Source organism: Synchiropus splendidus, chromosome 9, assembly GCF_027744825.2.
Source record: "Synchiropus splendidus isolate RoL2022-P1 chromosome 9, RoL_Sspl_1.0, whole genome shotgun sequence".
NCBI classification, from domain to species: Eukaryota; Metazoa; Chordata; class Actinopteri; order Syngnathiformes; family Callionymidae; genus Synchiropus; species Synchiropus splendidus.
In genome coordinates, this window is record NC_071342.1 from 16,759,122 (window position 1) to 16,774,825 (window position 15,704).

General features: G+C 39.8%; 1 protein-coding gene across 2 annotated transcripts in view; it reads right to left on the minus strand.

Moving 5' to 3' along the window:
• macrod2 (mono-ADP ribosylhydrolase 2) overlaps window positions 1–15,704 on the minus strand; it is a 498,510-nt gene that overhangs the window by 130,980 nt on the left and 351,826 nt on the right. For both annotated transcript variants that reach the window (XM_053874271.1, XM_053874270.1), the window contains exon 7: window positions 6,845–6,875. In XM_053874271.1, coding sequence (XP_053730246.1) covers window positions 6,845–6,875 — 31 coding nt within the window. The remainder of the gene's footprint in view (window positions 1–6,844; window positions 6,876–15,704) is intronic.

Here is a 15,704-nt window from a genome sequence, read left to right on the forward strand (position 1 = left end):
TGGACATCGCGGCGGAGTTTGGGTAGATTACATCCACATATCTCCTACAGCTACCAGACGGCGCTAACACTCCTTGTCAACATTCCAAAGATCCATCACAGAGACAGATGAGCTTCAGGTGGAGGGTGAGCAGTGAACAGGGATATATTGGTCCCCAGAAGTGCAGCGAGCGATGCCATGACGTGGCCCTGCGACGGCAATGATGGAGTGATAAATACGAAAATGTCTTGGCACCCGTCAAATAATTGTTAACTTAAGTCGACTTTATGAACGTGCCCTTGCTTTTGCACCATGCTAACAAGCCCTCTGGTATAAATGCTCTTCCACCAAAGCTAAGACTAAACCCTGGAATCTTGCCTTCAGTGAAATACCACAAGAAGGAAAAGAGGAAGGTGTGGGAGGAAAAAAAAAATGAACCTCTAAGTTGAGGTACTTGGACTCTTGGCACTGATCTTGAGAGACATTGAGAAGTGTCATCCTCCGAGGCGATAAAGCTTTTACACTCTGGTCACGTGGTTGTGATAGATGTGTTAACGGGAGCAGTACTTCATAACCTCCATCATGCTAGGTGACCCCGTGGCCCACAGTGGGCACCAGTTTGTTTATGGGTGGTACCTCCGACACACAAAAATCCTGTTGTGGCTAATGGGTCGGACTGAGGGATTGGACTGTCAGCACGCTCTGAGCCCTCATTTTTCTTCCCAACCGTCTAGGATACCCTCTGTACACCCGAGCTACACCCAACCTCCCTGCTCTGCCATCATCTGTCAATGGTGACTGACTTTCCTGGAACATGGAGGCGGGAGAGAGTGCGTCAATTAGCATTAGCTCGCCTGACAAATTTGTTTTCCACAACAAAGGCCGCAGATAGCTTGTTCTGGATTCCTCCGTGTCACGTCGGGAGTGAGATACACTGAATACAACTAAGAAATGGGTCAAACACATTTGCGTAATGCGCCGCCTTTATATAGATAAAACAAATGTGATCATAAATTCATGCTATGATGTGAAAGTTGACCTTAAAGTATCTCTCAGTGGGACAACTAAACACGAGTTTCACTTTACAACCATTATAGAATCATGTTTATTTATTTCCTTTACAATAAACATGTTGATGTGCATCCAAGCTTTGTACTGGGTTTATTTAATAGGTTGAAGTTGGATACTCAAACTACAAAATCTACAACATGCCATACTTCTATCTAGAGATTAGTGGCTGCACTGCGGCAGACAGCTTTAATGATCGGAAAGTTTAATTCTCACAGGTGAGAAATTCCATTAAATGAGTGATAATGTGAGGCGTATGACTAAAAAAAAATGAAGTCTTGATTTGTGTGAATATTATTCCGACTCATCTGATAAATAGAGCTGATATTAATGAGACACCTTCAGGTGTCAAAACAGAGAAATGCGTCTTCAAAAAGAGTGTCTGCTCTGCTGATCGTGATTAATCTGGGATAAAAAAAAAAAAACAAAGTCAAAGAGGAAACAATTGATCGAGGTAGTTCTGTCATCGCTCAAATGAAAAGTCCACTATATGAAAGGATGGAAGTCAAGGGAGAAAATCTGAATCCAGGATTATAATGTGAGCCATTCTAAGGGCGATGGGCTCTTGTCTTACAAAACACTGAGCTACACTTTCTTCTGCAAAGAGAGAATAAATATGTGTATAGAACCAGGTGAGTCAGGATATACAGCGGAAGGCGGGACATGTGAAAGCCTAACGCGTCAACATGCGACGCTGATGGCTGCCTTCGGCGTCACTATTGGACGCAAAAGTCATATCCCCAGCATCAATATATCACACCATGGGAGTGAGGAGGGGGCGATACTGGTCACACTTTAGATGAGGAAATATATATTACCATAAATAAACTACTTCTTTGAATGTGAACTAGAAGCATATTAGCCAGAAATGAATCATTGTAAAGTACTTACTACTGTGTTGTTTTGCCTGACTACATTCTATCCAGGAACATCACCAAAAGTTCACTCTGAACATTATAATTACTTATTATTGATAGTAAATAAGCAAGTAATTTCTTAACAGTCAATGTATTCTGAAGTGTTTATCGGACGATGCACAGATATCACCAGAATAGAGTAGATCATTTTGTTTCTTTTAAAATTTAGTGAGGGCAGCTTGTATTCATGTGCCCTTAATAAGCTGGAGTTTACGGCACTTTAAACACACAAAATGGCGGGGTTGCCTCAGTGCATCCTCTATTTAGTAATATGAAACCTTCAAAACCGCCCTGAATCCAAACCATATCCTCCGTCACTCCTCGGACGACGCCCACGTAAATATGTTTATCACGTGTTGGCTAAACATAGGCCTGGCATTCATCCGTGCGCAACAGTAAAGGTTATTTTAAGGTTAAAAAAAATGTCAAAATGTCTGACAGGAGCACGCGCCCTCTGTCAGAACACGGCAGTTCTCGGAGGACACAGGAAGCCTTTTGCAGTGAGCAACATCTCGGCAATACGCTGAGCTTTCTTCCTCCACGATGTGCCCTCGGAGTGGAGATCTTCAGTCTTAACCAGCTGTATTGTTCAGTGGAGATGCAGTTATGGGGAGCACTAAGCTGTTTATTTATTGAACAGGCTTTAATTCCTCCCTGCACGCTGGGCTCCGCGCAGCCTTTGATGTAAGGGTTGCTCGTGCAGTGGTATGACGGACTCCCACTGGCGCTGGGGCACACAGTGAACAGTAATAAGCAGTGTCCTAGTCAGCAGTGTAAATTACAAACACTGACACCCCCTCCCTCCCTCCCTCCCCCCGCATCTTTCCCCGCTGCCTTTGTTCCACTACAGTAGCGCTTTTACTCTCCGAAACGCCACATTCACACATGTACATCACCATTACCTGAAATGACTTTGCAAGTAAACTTTCTGGTTACAATTTTTTTCCCCCTTTTTTTTTTGCTGTAAAATATCAGCCAGATGAAAGAGTTTGGAGCTTTTCATCTCGTCTACAATTTTAGAAATGGCCCATTTGAGATGTGTGCAGAGACAATACTAACACACTGCATCGGCGAGGCGAGGCAATAAAGATTCATGCAGTGGAAGTGAAGTTTCGCACTGATGCTTGAGCCTGAAGATAACAAGAGTGTGAGAGTAGTTCAGTCCTTTTTTTTCCATGCTGCTGCACAAAAAGGTAAAGAAGAGAAATTTAAAAAAAAGATAGCTTCAGGGCTTCAGGCGGAGTTTGAATCCTTTACTTCAGCCGGTGAAGAAAACAATCAGCCAGTGACTCTTGCTCTCCACAAGATGTTGTTTTATACAGTATACAACAGTATATTATTAAGTATATTATTAAAGTGATTCTCATTCATCCACAGGTTTGAACTCCTCAGATCTTCATGATTTATCAGATATTCATAGAGGCCATCTACCATCACAGCTTGTACTTCATGTCCTCCACCAAAAACTACTTTGTGTGGTCCTCCTCCCGAGGCACGCCTGTCCTCCTCATGTCCTCTTTACCACATCCATGCAGCTCATTGGTTGTCGTCCTCTTCCCCTTAAACCTCATTTCTAACCATCTGTTCTCCCCAACTTTCTCTCCAAACGCTCCCACCCCCAATGAGAACCTCAGTCTCTTCACCTCTGACTCTTCTGGTTCAGAGTCTCTGACCCAGGGGCTTCAAACCGGTCCTTGGTTCAGGTTTTTGTTCCAACCAATGTGGTGTCTGAGGGCTGACATCAGTCTGGAGCTGCTGGTTGGTTCAACTATTCATGCTTGGATGCAACAAAAACCTGCACCCGCCACGACCCTCGATCAGTTTGAGAGCCCTGCTCAACATCATACTCTTGATAAAAAAAGAAAATCTGTGTCAAGGTCGCAAATCAATAATCATCATGAAACTTTGAATAAGGAATATAATAAACACAAAAATGAGAGCCGCTTCCTCTGCTCTGTCTTCTTTATTTTAGTTATAAAAATCAATGCAATTAACTCAACAATGAAAGACTGTTTTAACTGCAAACAACAGTTGCATTTAGCAAACCATAGAAAATGTCTTGCTAAAAAAACACTAAAACTTAAAGAATATTCGATTATTATTAGGATTCTACTGTAAAAAAAAAAGGTAATTGCAAAGACCAGTGATTCTAAACCAAAGAGCCCATGGTTGGGCCCCCTAGAGGGCCACTTAATGTTTTTCGTTTTACACATCTGAGCTGTGAGACGCTCAGTTTTAATACACTAGCCACGTATGGTGGCAGCAGCGTGTCACTGAATTGACTTGACAGCTGCAAATCTGTGATAGTTAACTATGGAGATGTTCTTGAAAGGAAAAATGGATAAAGAAAGTGGTGGCGCCCCCAACAGTAGAAAATGTTCATGAGAGCACCTTGGAGCAGTTTTTTAAATTATTAGAAATTTTACTTTCATTTACTACTTATGTTTTTCAGAGTTTATTTATGAAAAAGAAAATATTTTATGATATTTAGATGTTTATTTTTTTTAATCAAAATTTTATTTATGACGCAGAGTCAATTTTCTCAACAGTTTGCATCAAGTGTTTTTTCTTTCCTTCTTTTTTTCTTTAGCAAATTGAATGAACATGACTTGCACCTGCTTCTGCTGCTGGTTGGACTTTTGGATGACAAATATCTTTTCATTTCACATCATTTGAAAAGGTTTTGGTTTGTTTTAAATGTGTGGTTATTGAGCACAAATGAAATCAGTAATTCTGAAATCAGTAGTCACAGTAATGAATCAGTTCTATACATTAAATGGGCCCCAGAACCATTTGTCCCGGAAAAGGTGGACCCCCAGACCAAAAAAGTTAAGAACCCCTGACATAGACGACACAGTGAAAGCCACTTCAGCTTCTCTTTAATAATTTTCTTTCCATGTTTTCCATTTGACTATGTTTATTTGAGCAACATCGAGAAGGTGGATGAATTTGTGGTGTTAAACTTGTGTATTTCGCTCTTCATATTTCCAAATAAAGTCTGTTGCTCAGAAGCATGGCCACCCGAGCAGTTATGCACCAGGATGCTCACTGGCCGAGTCGCCTGGAGCTCCTGAGAGTTCCACACACCATCCAGATCCACCCAGCTGGCCGTGTCAATCTCCTGGGGTTTCGATTGTAACTTCCCTGAGAGCACTTACTCAGGACTCCTCCATGGAAACACAACTAGTTCTACTGCAAAACAACCCATGTTTTACACTACTAACCAATGGATGGATTATATTTGAATTGAATGAGCGAAGAAAATGGGACAAATTTCCATAAAGGGAATGAGCGTCAAATATGAATGATAGAATATGAATAATTGAATAAAAGTGACCTGACTTAAGCAATAATAAAATGGTAATAAGCAATAATAAATAATAAAATAAATAATAATAAATAAAAAATAAAATAAAAATAATAATAAGCAATAAAAAAATGGTGAAAATATGGTTTAACCAAATGTAGATAGAAGCTACAACCTCTAGCTACAGCAGCTAGAGAGAACACAACAAAACTCTCAGTGCTGAAGGGCACACTGTCAGGATGTCTTAAAATATAGATTCAGCGCTTACAATTTACTGTACTCCAGAAACTTCAATCGTTTCTTCACATCTTTTTCCACACAATTACTTCAAAGGATGTTTACACCAACAAGTTTGCTCTGTCTTCAATGTGACTTTGTGCAGCAACGAGGCTCGGCGGCTTGTGAGGTCTCGTCCCACGAGGGAGCACTAACAGTGTGCAGGGTCTAAATCTTGTTGACCTTACACAGGGCTGTGTCTTTGTGCATTACTGGGGAAGGTGAACATGACGCTGTGGGTCATATGGATTTCTCATTTCAAAGCAGCCTTCTAATTTCATTTGCATTGTTGTGCAAACCAGAGCTCGGGAATTAAACATCCCAAGTTATATGCTGGGACTGCGGCAAAGCGACGGCAAAAAAGAAAGTTATTATTGTACTTAAAAAAAGAGTGTGTGAGACAGAGAGAGGACAAAGAGAGTGAGAGTGCGAGAGACTAAGGGAGGGATAACTACACATTACCAAAGACAAAAAAACAAATACGTACACCATTCACAATAAAACCAAAAATAAAAATGATAACATAAAACAATATTAAGATGCTCACAGAGCACAATATTGGGGGGGAAGAGATATGAGTTGCATTTTCTATAACTTCAGCAAATATATGTGGCATGAATGATCATGAATAGTGAAAAAAAAGTTCTTTCTCTCTCTTTTCCTTTCTTTAAAATAAATGGCGCTATATTGGGGAATGCAAAATTCCCCAAAAGTAATAAAATCTTCAAAAAGTATGTTTAAAATCTTCAAAAAAAATGTACAGTTGTGAGAAAAAAAACCTTAACAAGATGATGATATATATATATATATATATATATATATATATATATATATATATAAAACAATACAATGAAAAATAAGAAAAAAACACTCAACATGATAGAAAAAAATTATACATTTCTTTACACAAATATACAATATAAAATAATACATAAATACAACAATTCTACAGCGTAATATGCGTGAAAAAGGTGATTTGACATGATTTCTGTTAGCTTTTTTTAAATTATTACAAAAAATTATTTCATGATGACAGAAAATTATCGAATTTAATCAAAATTGTTTTAAGATAATGATAAATCAATAATTTAAACAAATAAAAGTGAAGCAAAAAAAAAAAGCGCTTGTTTGGTTGTGGTCCCTTTTGTGGACCAGTTTGACCCCTGCTCCAAATAACACAGGCTCATATGGGGACATAAATGATGCCCACAAACCATACTTTTCTGAGGTGCGTCACGTGGTATAAATAGGGCACTATGGGGTGGTAAGTGATGGGAAAACAGAAGATTGAACTCACCATAGATTCCAGTGGAAATGCAGGGGAACGCCTGCGTAAACAGAGAGAAAGACGTCAGTCAGCACATTCCCACTGATACTGACATGGCTCACAATGTTGATATCGAACTTGACTGATCGTTTTAGTCTCATACGCTTCACATTCCAGCGACAGTCACAACAGAGGATTCTCCTCACTTTCATGGCGGTGTTCGTTTGCATACGCTGCCTGAGGCAGAAGTGGATCAGCCTCATTAGAATGTGCAGGTTTCATGTCGAGCAGTCCGTCTAATAACCTGCAGCACCTGTGCATGCAGAGGAGGTAGATTGATCCACCCATCGCCCAAAGCCAAAACTTACATCCAGGTCTGGTCTCTCATTGATCTGAACTGAAATAACCAACAGAGGCCGTCGCATCTATCAGTTGGAGTCAAATCTATGTGCCGTCGACTGAGGATCAGATAATATGACCAGAGAAAAAACACGTATTGACGCAGTCAAACAGATTTAAACTAACATGGTTGCACAATATAATGCCACATACTTTGCTATACATTTACACTTTCTAGATTCCAGACCACAGAGACACTGTGTGTTGAAGCTGCTCCAGGTTGGAAAGGTGGGTCTTGCATTTACTTTCATGTGTGTCATCGTGAAGCTGAATGAGGGTGACATTTTACTTTTACCTTTTACTTCGGAAACTAATTCTCAATACAACCCACAACCAGAACAAGAAGAAAGCTCAGTGAATTAACAATGAAGAAAACAAATTCAGAAAAAGAAATCTGAAACAAAAAACTACATTCAAGTGAACACAGACGTGAATAATCCCTCGTATTTATTTTTCAGTCTTGATCTTAAAGAGCGAACCTGAGAGCAGAACCAAGACTCAGCAGAGACAACAAAAGCTATTCGATGCGCGTTGGTGCGTCTTCACTTGCAGAAGAGAACATCAAGCATTTTGGAGACTGTCATTTTTGAAGCAGATGAATAGGATTTATTCTACGGGATTAAAAGACGTAAATCAATGGATATCAATCACATATTTGCTTCCTTGTTCTCACGTTTCTGGATTGGCGACATTCCGTTCAACTTTTTGCCGTCGCAAAACTGTTTTTGGAGCCGATTATGAGGACAAATTCACTCAACACATCCCAGACCACAGAATAATTTTACAGGTCAATCTTGCAGGAGACAAGACAAATACTAGTTACATGGATGTAACTCCAGTTCTATGAGAACATGCAAAGGCCTCTAATGGACTTCGCCGTTGGTATATCCCTTATGAGGCATCACCTTGGGCCTGAAAGATATATATATAGCTTTGCGTGTACTCATAGAACTGGAGTTGCATCCAGTCAACTAGTGTTTCACTTGGTACATGCTCCACTCTCTACTGTAACTCCGCTATTGATCCGCTAGTGAAGTCTTGAGTTCCGGCCAGGGATGCCATGTCACTCCTTGGCCTTTTGTCAGCCACCCACACAGTGGTTAGATCAGGTCTGCAGTATATGTGATGTTTACAAAGGTGATTCGGCCTCTTCATCTCAATAATCCGGTTCGAGACAAAGGTCGCATGTTGAGTTTTAGGATGCGCCTCACAGGCCGGGAGGTGGGACATGTGGGCAGCACAGTGTGGGCGGAGTGAAAAGATAACTGCCATCCTGAGTCAGGAAGGGGCAAAGCCCAATTGTCCGATGTGTGTGCCTCATTTTATTGAGCGTATTTTCATGGAGTTTGGAAGCTTTTTGTTCGGTACCTAAGTCACTGGTTCTGTTGTGAATGGCTGTGAACTCAAAAAGGCTTAAGTCTACAAAGGTTTGACTTTGAGCGCACTTTTTAGAGAAAAGAAATATTGCCTGCGCTCCAAATTTGCACTCTTAGCAGAAGGATGAAAGTCGCTGTGAGGATGCTGTAATAAATTTGTGAATGAAAGGGAGAGGAAAAGCTCAATAAAGCAAGAATGGAATTTCCATTAGGATCCAAAACTGAGCCCACAAATAGGACCACAAGTCTGAAAGCTATCAGATATCAATGAGGGGAGTTAGTGTGGACAGTGAAAAACTAGTTTTATTCAAAATGACCTGCCGCGTTGTTCCCCTCTCAGTAGGTCAATATTTCGCAAACTTGAGTCGAGTGCAACAAAACCACAGAGAAATTCCATTTTTTTTTTTTTTTTTCAGCCTCACATGGCAGGAATCGATAAAATCCCTCCAAATGCAGGGACACGAAGCAAAAACAGACATGCAGTGTGTTGAAACAAATTAGTTGAAAATGCTAATGCTCTCCAGCGAGCTAAAGAGCAAAAACCAGCGGGTATTTATTTCCGTCCTTCTCTGCGAAGTAACCAGCTCATAATAGATCTTGCATTGTAGCACTTTGCTGCAGACATATTATTCAAGCGCAGCTTTATAGCTGAAAATAATTCCATTATTCGTTTTACTTCAGTGGGCAAGCACATTATGATACATAGGCGGTGCAGTTTGCGTCCCGGTTTCACATTTATCTTTTTAAAATATATTAATAATCAGTAAAGAGAGGTTTTTTTTTTTCTTTCAGGGGCTCCATTTGTTCACAACAGCAGCTGCATGTGTGTGTTACGTGATGCATTCATCAAAAATGGGCGGACAGAGGGAAAGAAAACGTCAGAAGTGGAGTTGACCAAAACAACTCCAGGACTGAGGTTACTGGTACAATAACAATAAGAATAAGAACATATGGGAAGAAACAGAGTCATTTTAATATATATAGTTTTAAAGACTTGTGTAAAATGTGAGAGCCTTTACAGTTGGGCCAGTTGAAGACATGTTTTTGGACGATGCCAAAGAGAAGGATACAGATTTTAACCCTGTTCATACAACAAGACAGAGTCCACGATGACACCAATATTTCTGACATGGGGTTCAATGTTTTGGGAGAGTGAGCCTGATTAAATTAAGGGAATTGAAGTTTGGACGACCGCAGACAGTGATCACAATTTTGATTCATTTCGTAGTAAAGTGTTTGGGCGAACGATCGCATTGTCCAGTCCAGACTGTTGGTGCGACCGCTGCCTCACATTGAGACCAGACATTGTAATGCTTTACGATATGGAGGAAAAGCTTTCACATTTTGAGTCCACTGGGAAACACATAAAAATAGATGTTTTTTTGAGGAAAATACTGGTGCTTATTTTTTGTGTGTAGAAATTAGCTCCTGTAAGCCATAGACAGTTAGCAACAGCGAACCAATGTATGAAATGAAAACATCTTTCCTAACCTTCTAAATCAAGACACATTTTCATCCACAGTTCTAATATCGAAACAGATAAACAACGGCTGACAGGAACAATCCAAACTTTGAATTGAAACGCATCATTGGTCATGAAAACCTCTTTGAAATGCGACGGTCCGTTCGTCTTTGCTTGAAGCAAAGAGAAACGTGTTTCTGTTTATATCCATATTTACCAGTTTTCAGGTTTCACCTGTCAAGGTGAATCTATCTCCTGCGTGGAGATTTAAATCTTTTAGAGAGGCTTTGACCTTTCCAGATGACTGTCTGGCTCTGACACAAACCACAGATGATGAAGCGTGGAAAAACATGGCCATTTTTAGTTCAATTCCGAGCCCTGCTCAGAGCTCATACACAGGATTATTGAGATTGAAAGAAGTATCTTATAGCTGCAGAAAATATCTACCAGAGTTGAATGACCTGAATCTTTGTTGAGTTTCTAACAGCAGAAATATATCCATTGCTCCATTGATAAACGTCTGCAGAAATTTTCACCCGCAGTTAAAGCGACATATATTTATGTTTGAGGGTTTTAATCCATTTTTGTTTGCTTTATTTTGCATGTGGTATAATTTTAGTTGTATTTTCTTACTGCAGTGTGCAAAGTACTGTACAGCACTGCAGTCTACAGAACCTCATTTTACATCTTAAAAAAATAAAGGAATGAAAAAGAAATGGGAGTTTATGCTGTAGATCATATCCATAAATAAATGATATAATAAAGGATTACATTTATATGATTATTATATAATAAAGAATTATGGGGAACAAAAAATGGCCATAACATGTAATCATCATGAATTTTTGCTGCAGTTTCATATTATTCCACTGAACCCAACACAAGCGAAGGACCTCAGGTGGTCAGGTCTGGGACACAGCACAAGTTTAAAACTCAGCATCAATAAAACTGTATCATGTAAAGCACAGGAGTTATGCAGTGGACCAAAGTGGTTCAGGACCAAATTATTATTTTTAATCTTCAGAGAAGTCAGAGAATGTCTTATGAATTTCCTATCCCATGACTGGAAGCTAGTTTTAGCATGAAGCATCAATGTGCTTAGAGTGGTTTCTTCTTCCCTACCAACTCTGGTGTCAGTCCTCAAAGTCAGTGTGGGTTTGGTCGACTATAAATGAGAATTGAATTTCATTTTCAGCCAGCCACATTTGAGCACTAAAGTAAAGCACGAGCAGGCCACCCACAAGGGGTTGGCGGGCAACATCTGGCCCCCAGACCTTGAGTTTGACACACGGAATCTAAAGAAAGAGGAATTGACTTTTCAGTTAGTAACCGCTAGTAAACCACTGGCAGCTCTCTGTCACTGTTATATAGCTTTATTGCGTGGTAATCTCCTGGAGTCTGACCAACAAGGCTCAAACAACACAAAATACAATCCTCAAACCGGATTATTCTGTCACTGCCTCCCGACTACCTGCCGAACCCCGGCACTATCTTGTTATCCAGCCTCCGCTGAAAGGGCCAAATGTCAACTTCTGCAACTCAAACTTCTCCACAGCATCAGCATCATCAACTCCAATCTTTTTCATAGTTTCAACACTGATCCATTAAAGATTATTGATCTTCCAGCCTGTGGAACTGCTCCAGGTAATGACTTTATGGTGAGATGTACAGACCTGGCACCTATCTGGCTTGGGCAGATGCCGTTTAAATGTGGCCTGCGTCTCATAAAACTGCAACGCCGGGAAGATACACGGCCCCTTCCCAATAAATCTGCCAGAATTTGAAGATAAATAATCGGTGAGTGAGTCATAAATCTCTCTGTAAATCAATAATGTGAAATCAGCCAGCCACATTAAAAGGACACAGATTACATACAAGTTATAAAACCATGAAATATTTTGTCCATACCAGTGATTCTCAACCACACGGCCCAGGCCCATGGTTGGCCCTGAGACGCCACACATGGTGGAAGTCGTGTGTCATTATATTTACTTGACAGCTACAAATTTGTGATAGTTACCAAGTATGGAGAAGTTTTCAAAAGAAAAAATGATGTGATGTGATGCCACCTCCACAAAAGTAAGAACTCAGTTCAATAAATAAATAAATACAATTCATTTGAAAATGTTATGCGGTACTTTCATTTACATTTTACTTATATTTTTTTTAGTTTATTTTGAAAATAAAGTGTATTTTTTTCTTTTACATTTTGCGCTATCTAGACCGTTTTATTATTATTCATTTCATTCAGAATTTTATTCATGATGTTCAGTTTTGTCAATTTTTTATCAGTTTTTTTTCTCTGGTAAATTTGATGAATATGACTTGCACCTGGTTCAGTTCCTGGTTGGACCTTTCAATGACAAATAAGTCTCTGCGATAATGACATTTCACAAGCTTTTTTTTTTGTTCACATGTGAGTAGATTAAATATGGTTATTGTCCACAAATGAAATGAAGAGTAATGAATCTCATATGTTCTAGAAAAGATGGGCCCTGAGATCAAAAAGGTGAAGAACCCCTGGTCTACACGATACTGAAAGACGAAAAATATAAAACACAAGCAAAAAAAAAACGGAGCAAAGCAGTCAACATAAAAGGGCACTTTTACACCAGGAAGAGACACATTATTTGAAATAATAAAACCATAAATACAAAAACTTCCGGGCTCCGTATATGTCGTGCACATGTGCTTCACAAAAACCACCCTGTCTCTACAGATAAACAGGGCTATTAGCTAGACCTGCTATTTTTGCAAAGTAGTGCCATAAACTTGCCATAATTGAGCTTTTGCATGAGAAAAATAATGTGAAGTATCACACCACAACACTGAGTAAAATGACCTGTGCATGATGAAAGCTTGTTGCTCCTCATTAAAATGTACATACTGAGAAGAAGAAAAAAAAAAACACGTTAAAAGTGCAGCACTAAATTCCACATTAACAGCCGAACTCGGTGCGATAAGGAAAGTATAACCTACTTTCTGTTGCTGCTCTAATGAGAATGCGACGCCAACTGTCTCCATACTTGTGTGTACACGGTGCAGGTGTTAATTGGAACAAGCGTCTGTATATTTAGAGTCTTGACCTATGAGTGCTGCTTTGGGTTATTATTTCTATCTGCCCATTAGAAGTGAGTCAGCACGCGGGCTGCGCTTGTCGTGACGCCGAGCTCGGCATGTTGGCTCGTGGCTGATGTTCTTTGCTTAGGCAGGACTCCGAAAATTGGTCACCAGGGAAATTATATTGTTGCCGGGACTCCTCCCTAATCTATCACCGCGCTTCAAAAGTGGAACACCTTGCCTCACAGCGGTCCTGTGCGTGGAGTATTAAGGTGTCAGGTGTGGCTGTTGTTTGCAGAACTTTGGCTTACTTTAATTTTTTCGGGTTTGATACCAAAATGTCATAAGGAAAAAACACAAGTGTGAGTTCTTTTTGCAGTTGATCATTTTCATTCATGCTCTGAAGCAGTGTTATCTTACTGCATTCTGAATTCATTTGGAAGATGAATGGAAAAAAACAACAACAAATAAAACAATAAAAAAATGATGTGTATTTGTTGTACGGCAACCAAATCAGATCTTACAGTATGAGATATTGGATTCGACCTCTATGGACCACGCTTCCTTCCAGTGTACTGAAAAATCCAAGTCACTACTTTGCTGGTTACAATAGATCGTCAGATAATTGTTGCTCTGTATTTATGAGTCAAATTTTGATGGCCATAATGTCATAAATTTGTTATTGTATTTTAGTCCAGAAAGAAATACATACATTTTAAACCTGATTTCAGTGGAGTATAATGCATATATAATCACATTTAAAATGTCAAATTGGATGTATTTACTTACTTTGTCATTTATTTATATATATATATATATATATATATATATATATATATATATATATATATATATATATATATATATATATATATATATATATATATATATAGTCATTGTCATCAAAAGATTCTGAAATAAAATGACTTGAAGATGTGTATGGAACACATACGCCAGTAAAAAAAAAAAAAATTATAAAATAAAGATGAATGCAGCAAACTTTAAATATATTTTAAATAAAAAAATAATAATAAAAGATTGTGTACATGTGTATTCAAACATAAATTACATCCTAAACAAAGGGTTATTAAGATACTTTTGTACAAAATAAATAAATTAAAACAAGTGCCATGTGTATTCTCAATGTACAGTGAAGGGATCGTCCACGTAAAAAAATGAATTTATCTAATAAGACAAGCATCGCTGTTCGCCGTAACAATGCAAAAAAAGGTGCCTGTCAAATTACTGCACAACATTTACCACTGCTTATTAAAAAGAAAATTAATTGACTTTTTTTACTAGAGTTTTGCAAAGGCATGTTCAGGAAAGTCGCCGTGACTCCACCGAGAACACGGTCGCCCGCAGCGTCTAGTCATTTGTTAAGCAGCGGGAAACGACACAGTAAAGATGGCTCAACCTGAATCAGAACGGAGCCACACTGCCGAATCTGTCACCTCCTCACGCTGCAGGCGCCGAGGATTCGCTGTGAGCAGCCGTGCTCAGCAGAGACCGGCACACATGGGCGCAGCGACTGCAGGATCCTGCCGGGGGAGCTCCTCGTCGCGGCTCACTGAGTAAATAGCACTGGACCCAGTGTGCTGCCCCCGTAGCTACCAGCCTGCTAGCCTGTTTGGAGATGAAAGCTCTGCTTATAAATCACAACCGCACAGTCAGACCAAGCCTGTGCCACATTATTCCTGAATTTTTTCACAAATTTAATTGTGTTATTGGACATTTTTTCAGCGGGAAAACGGTGTTGTCGCGCACTATAGCGCTTATTTTGCAGCTCACCTTTCTCGGCTGACAAGATAAAACAGTAGGTGGTTAGCTGTTTTGAAAACTACATGTTGGTAGATCTCGCTTGGTAACTGAGAACCACAGAGCAGTGGAATGTGCTTGATCCAAACATCATGATTCCAGCAGGCAGCGACAGAACTCAAAACACCGAGCTGGTCTCCTGCCTACGTCGACTGCCCGCCTGGCTGGGAAACATTTCATGGCCAAAGATCAGACTATTCAAAGACGCTGCATTAACACCTTTACATTCTGCATAACACCAGGCTCGCTCCAATGTGGGCGCTGATTGTTTGAGGGTCATTATGCAGAATGGAGGAGGGAAAATGCGGAGGGAAAGATATCTTGAAACTAATGACCCAAACCCAAACAGCCATTCCGATATCAGCAGTGATCAAGCAAAACTATTATTATAATAATACCCAAGTGGCCACTAACAGTGCGGTTCAGGCGGCGGTGGCTTTGTGTACACACAGAAAGTTCAGTGTTCATGGACGACACGGACAAAGGATTCTTTGAAATAAGCATATCGCTGGAACCGCGTAGACCTTCTGCTTGAATAAGACCAACACAAGTGTCTTCAGCATATCTTTCTCTTTTCTGAAGAGTATTCAATATGTAAGGCACCGACGGTAAGACACTGGCATGTGCAAAGACAGACCTTTTCCCTGCAAGATAAAAGCGCCAAAAATGGAATTGGTTGATGTAACTTGTAAAGATCAATTCTTCAAAATGGGGCAACATTTTTTCCCCGCTGGTTTAAGCCAAGAGGTTCGTGCTCATGTATCCTGGTATAATG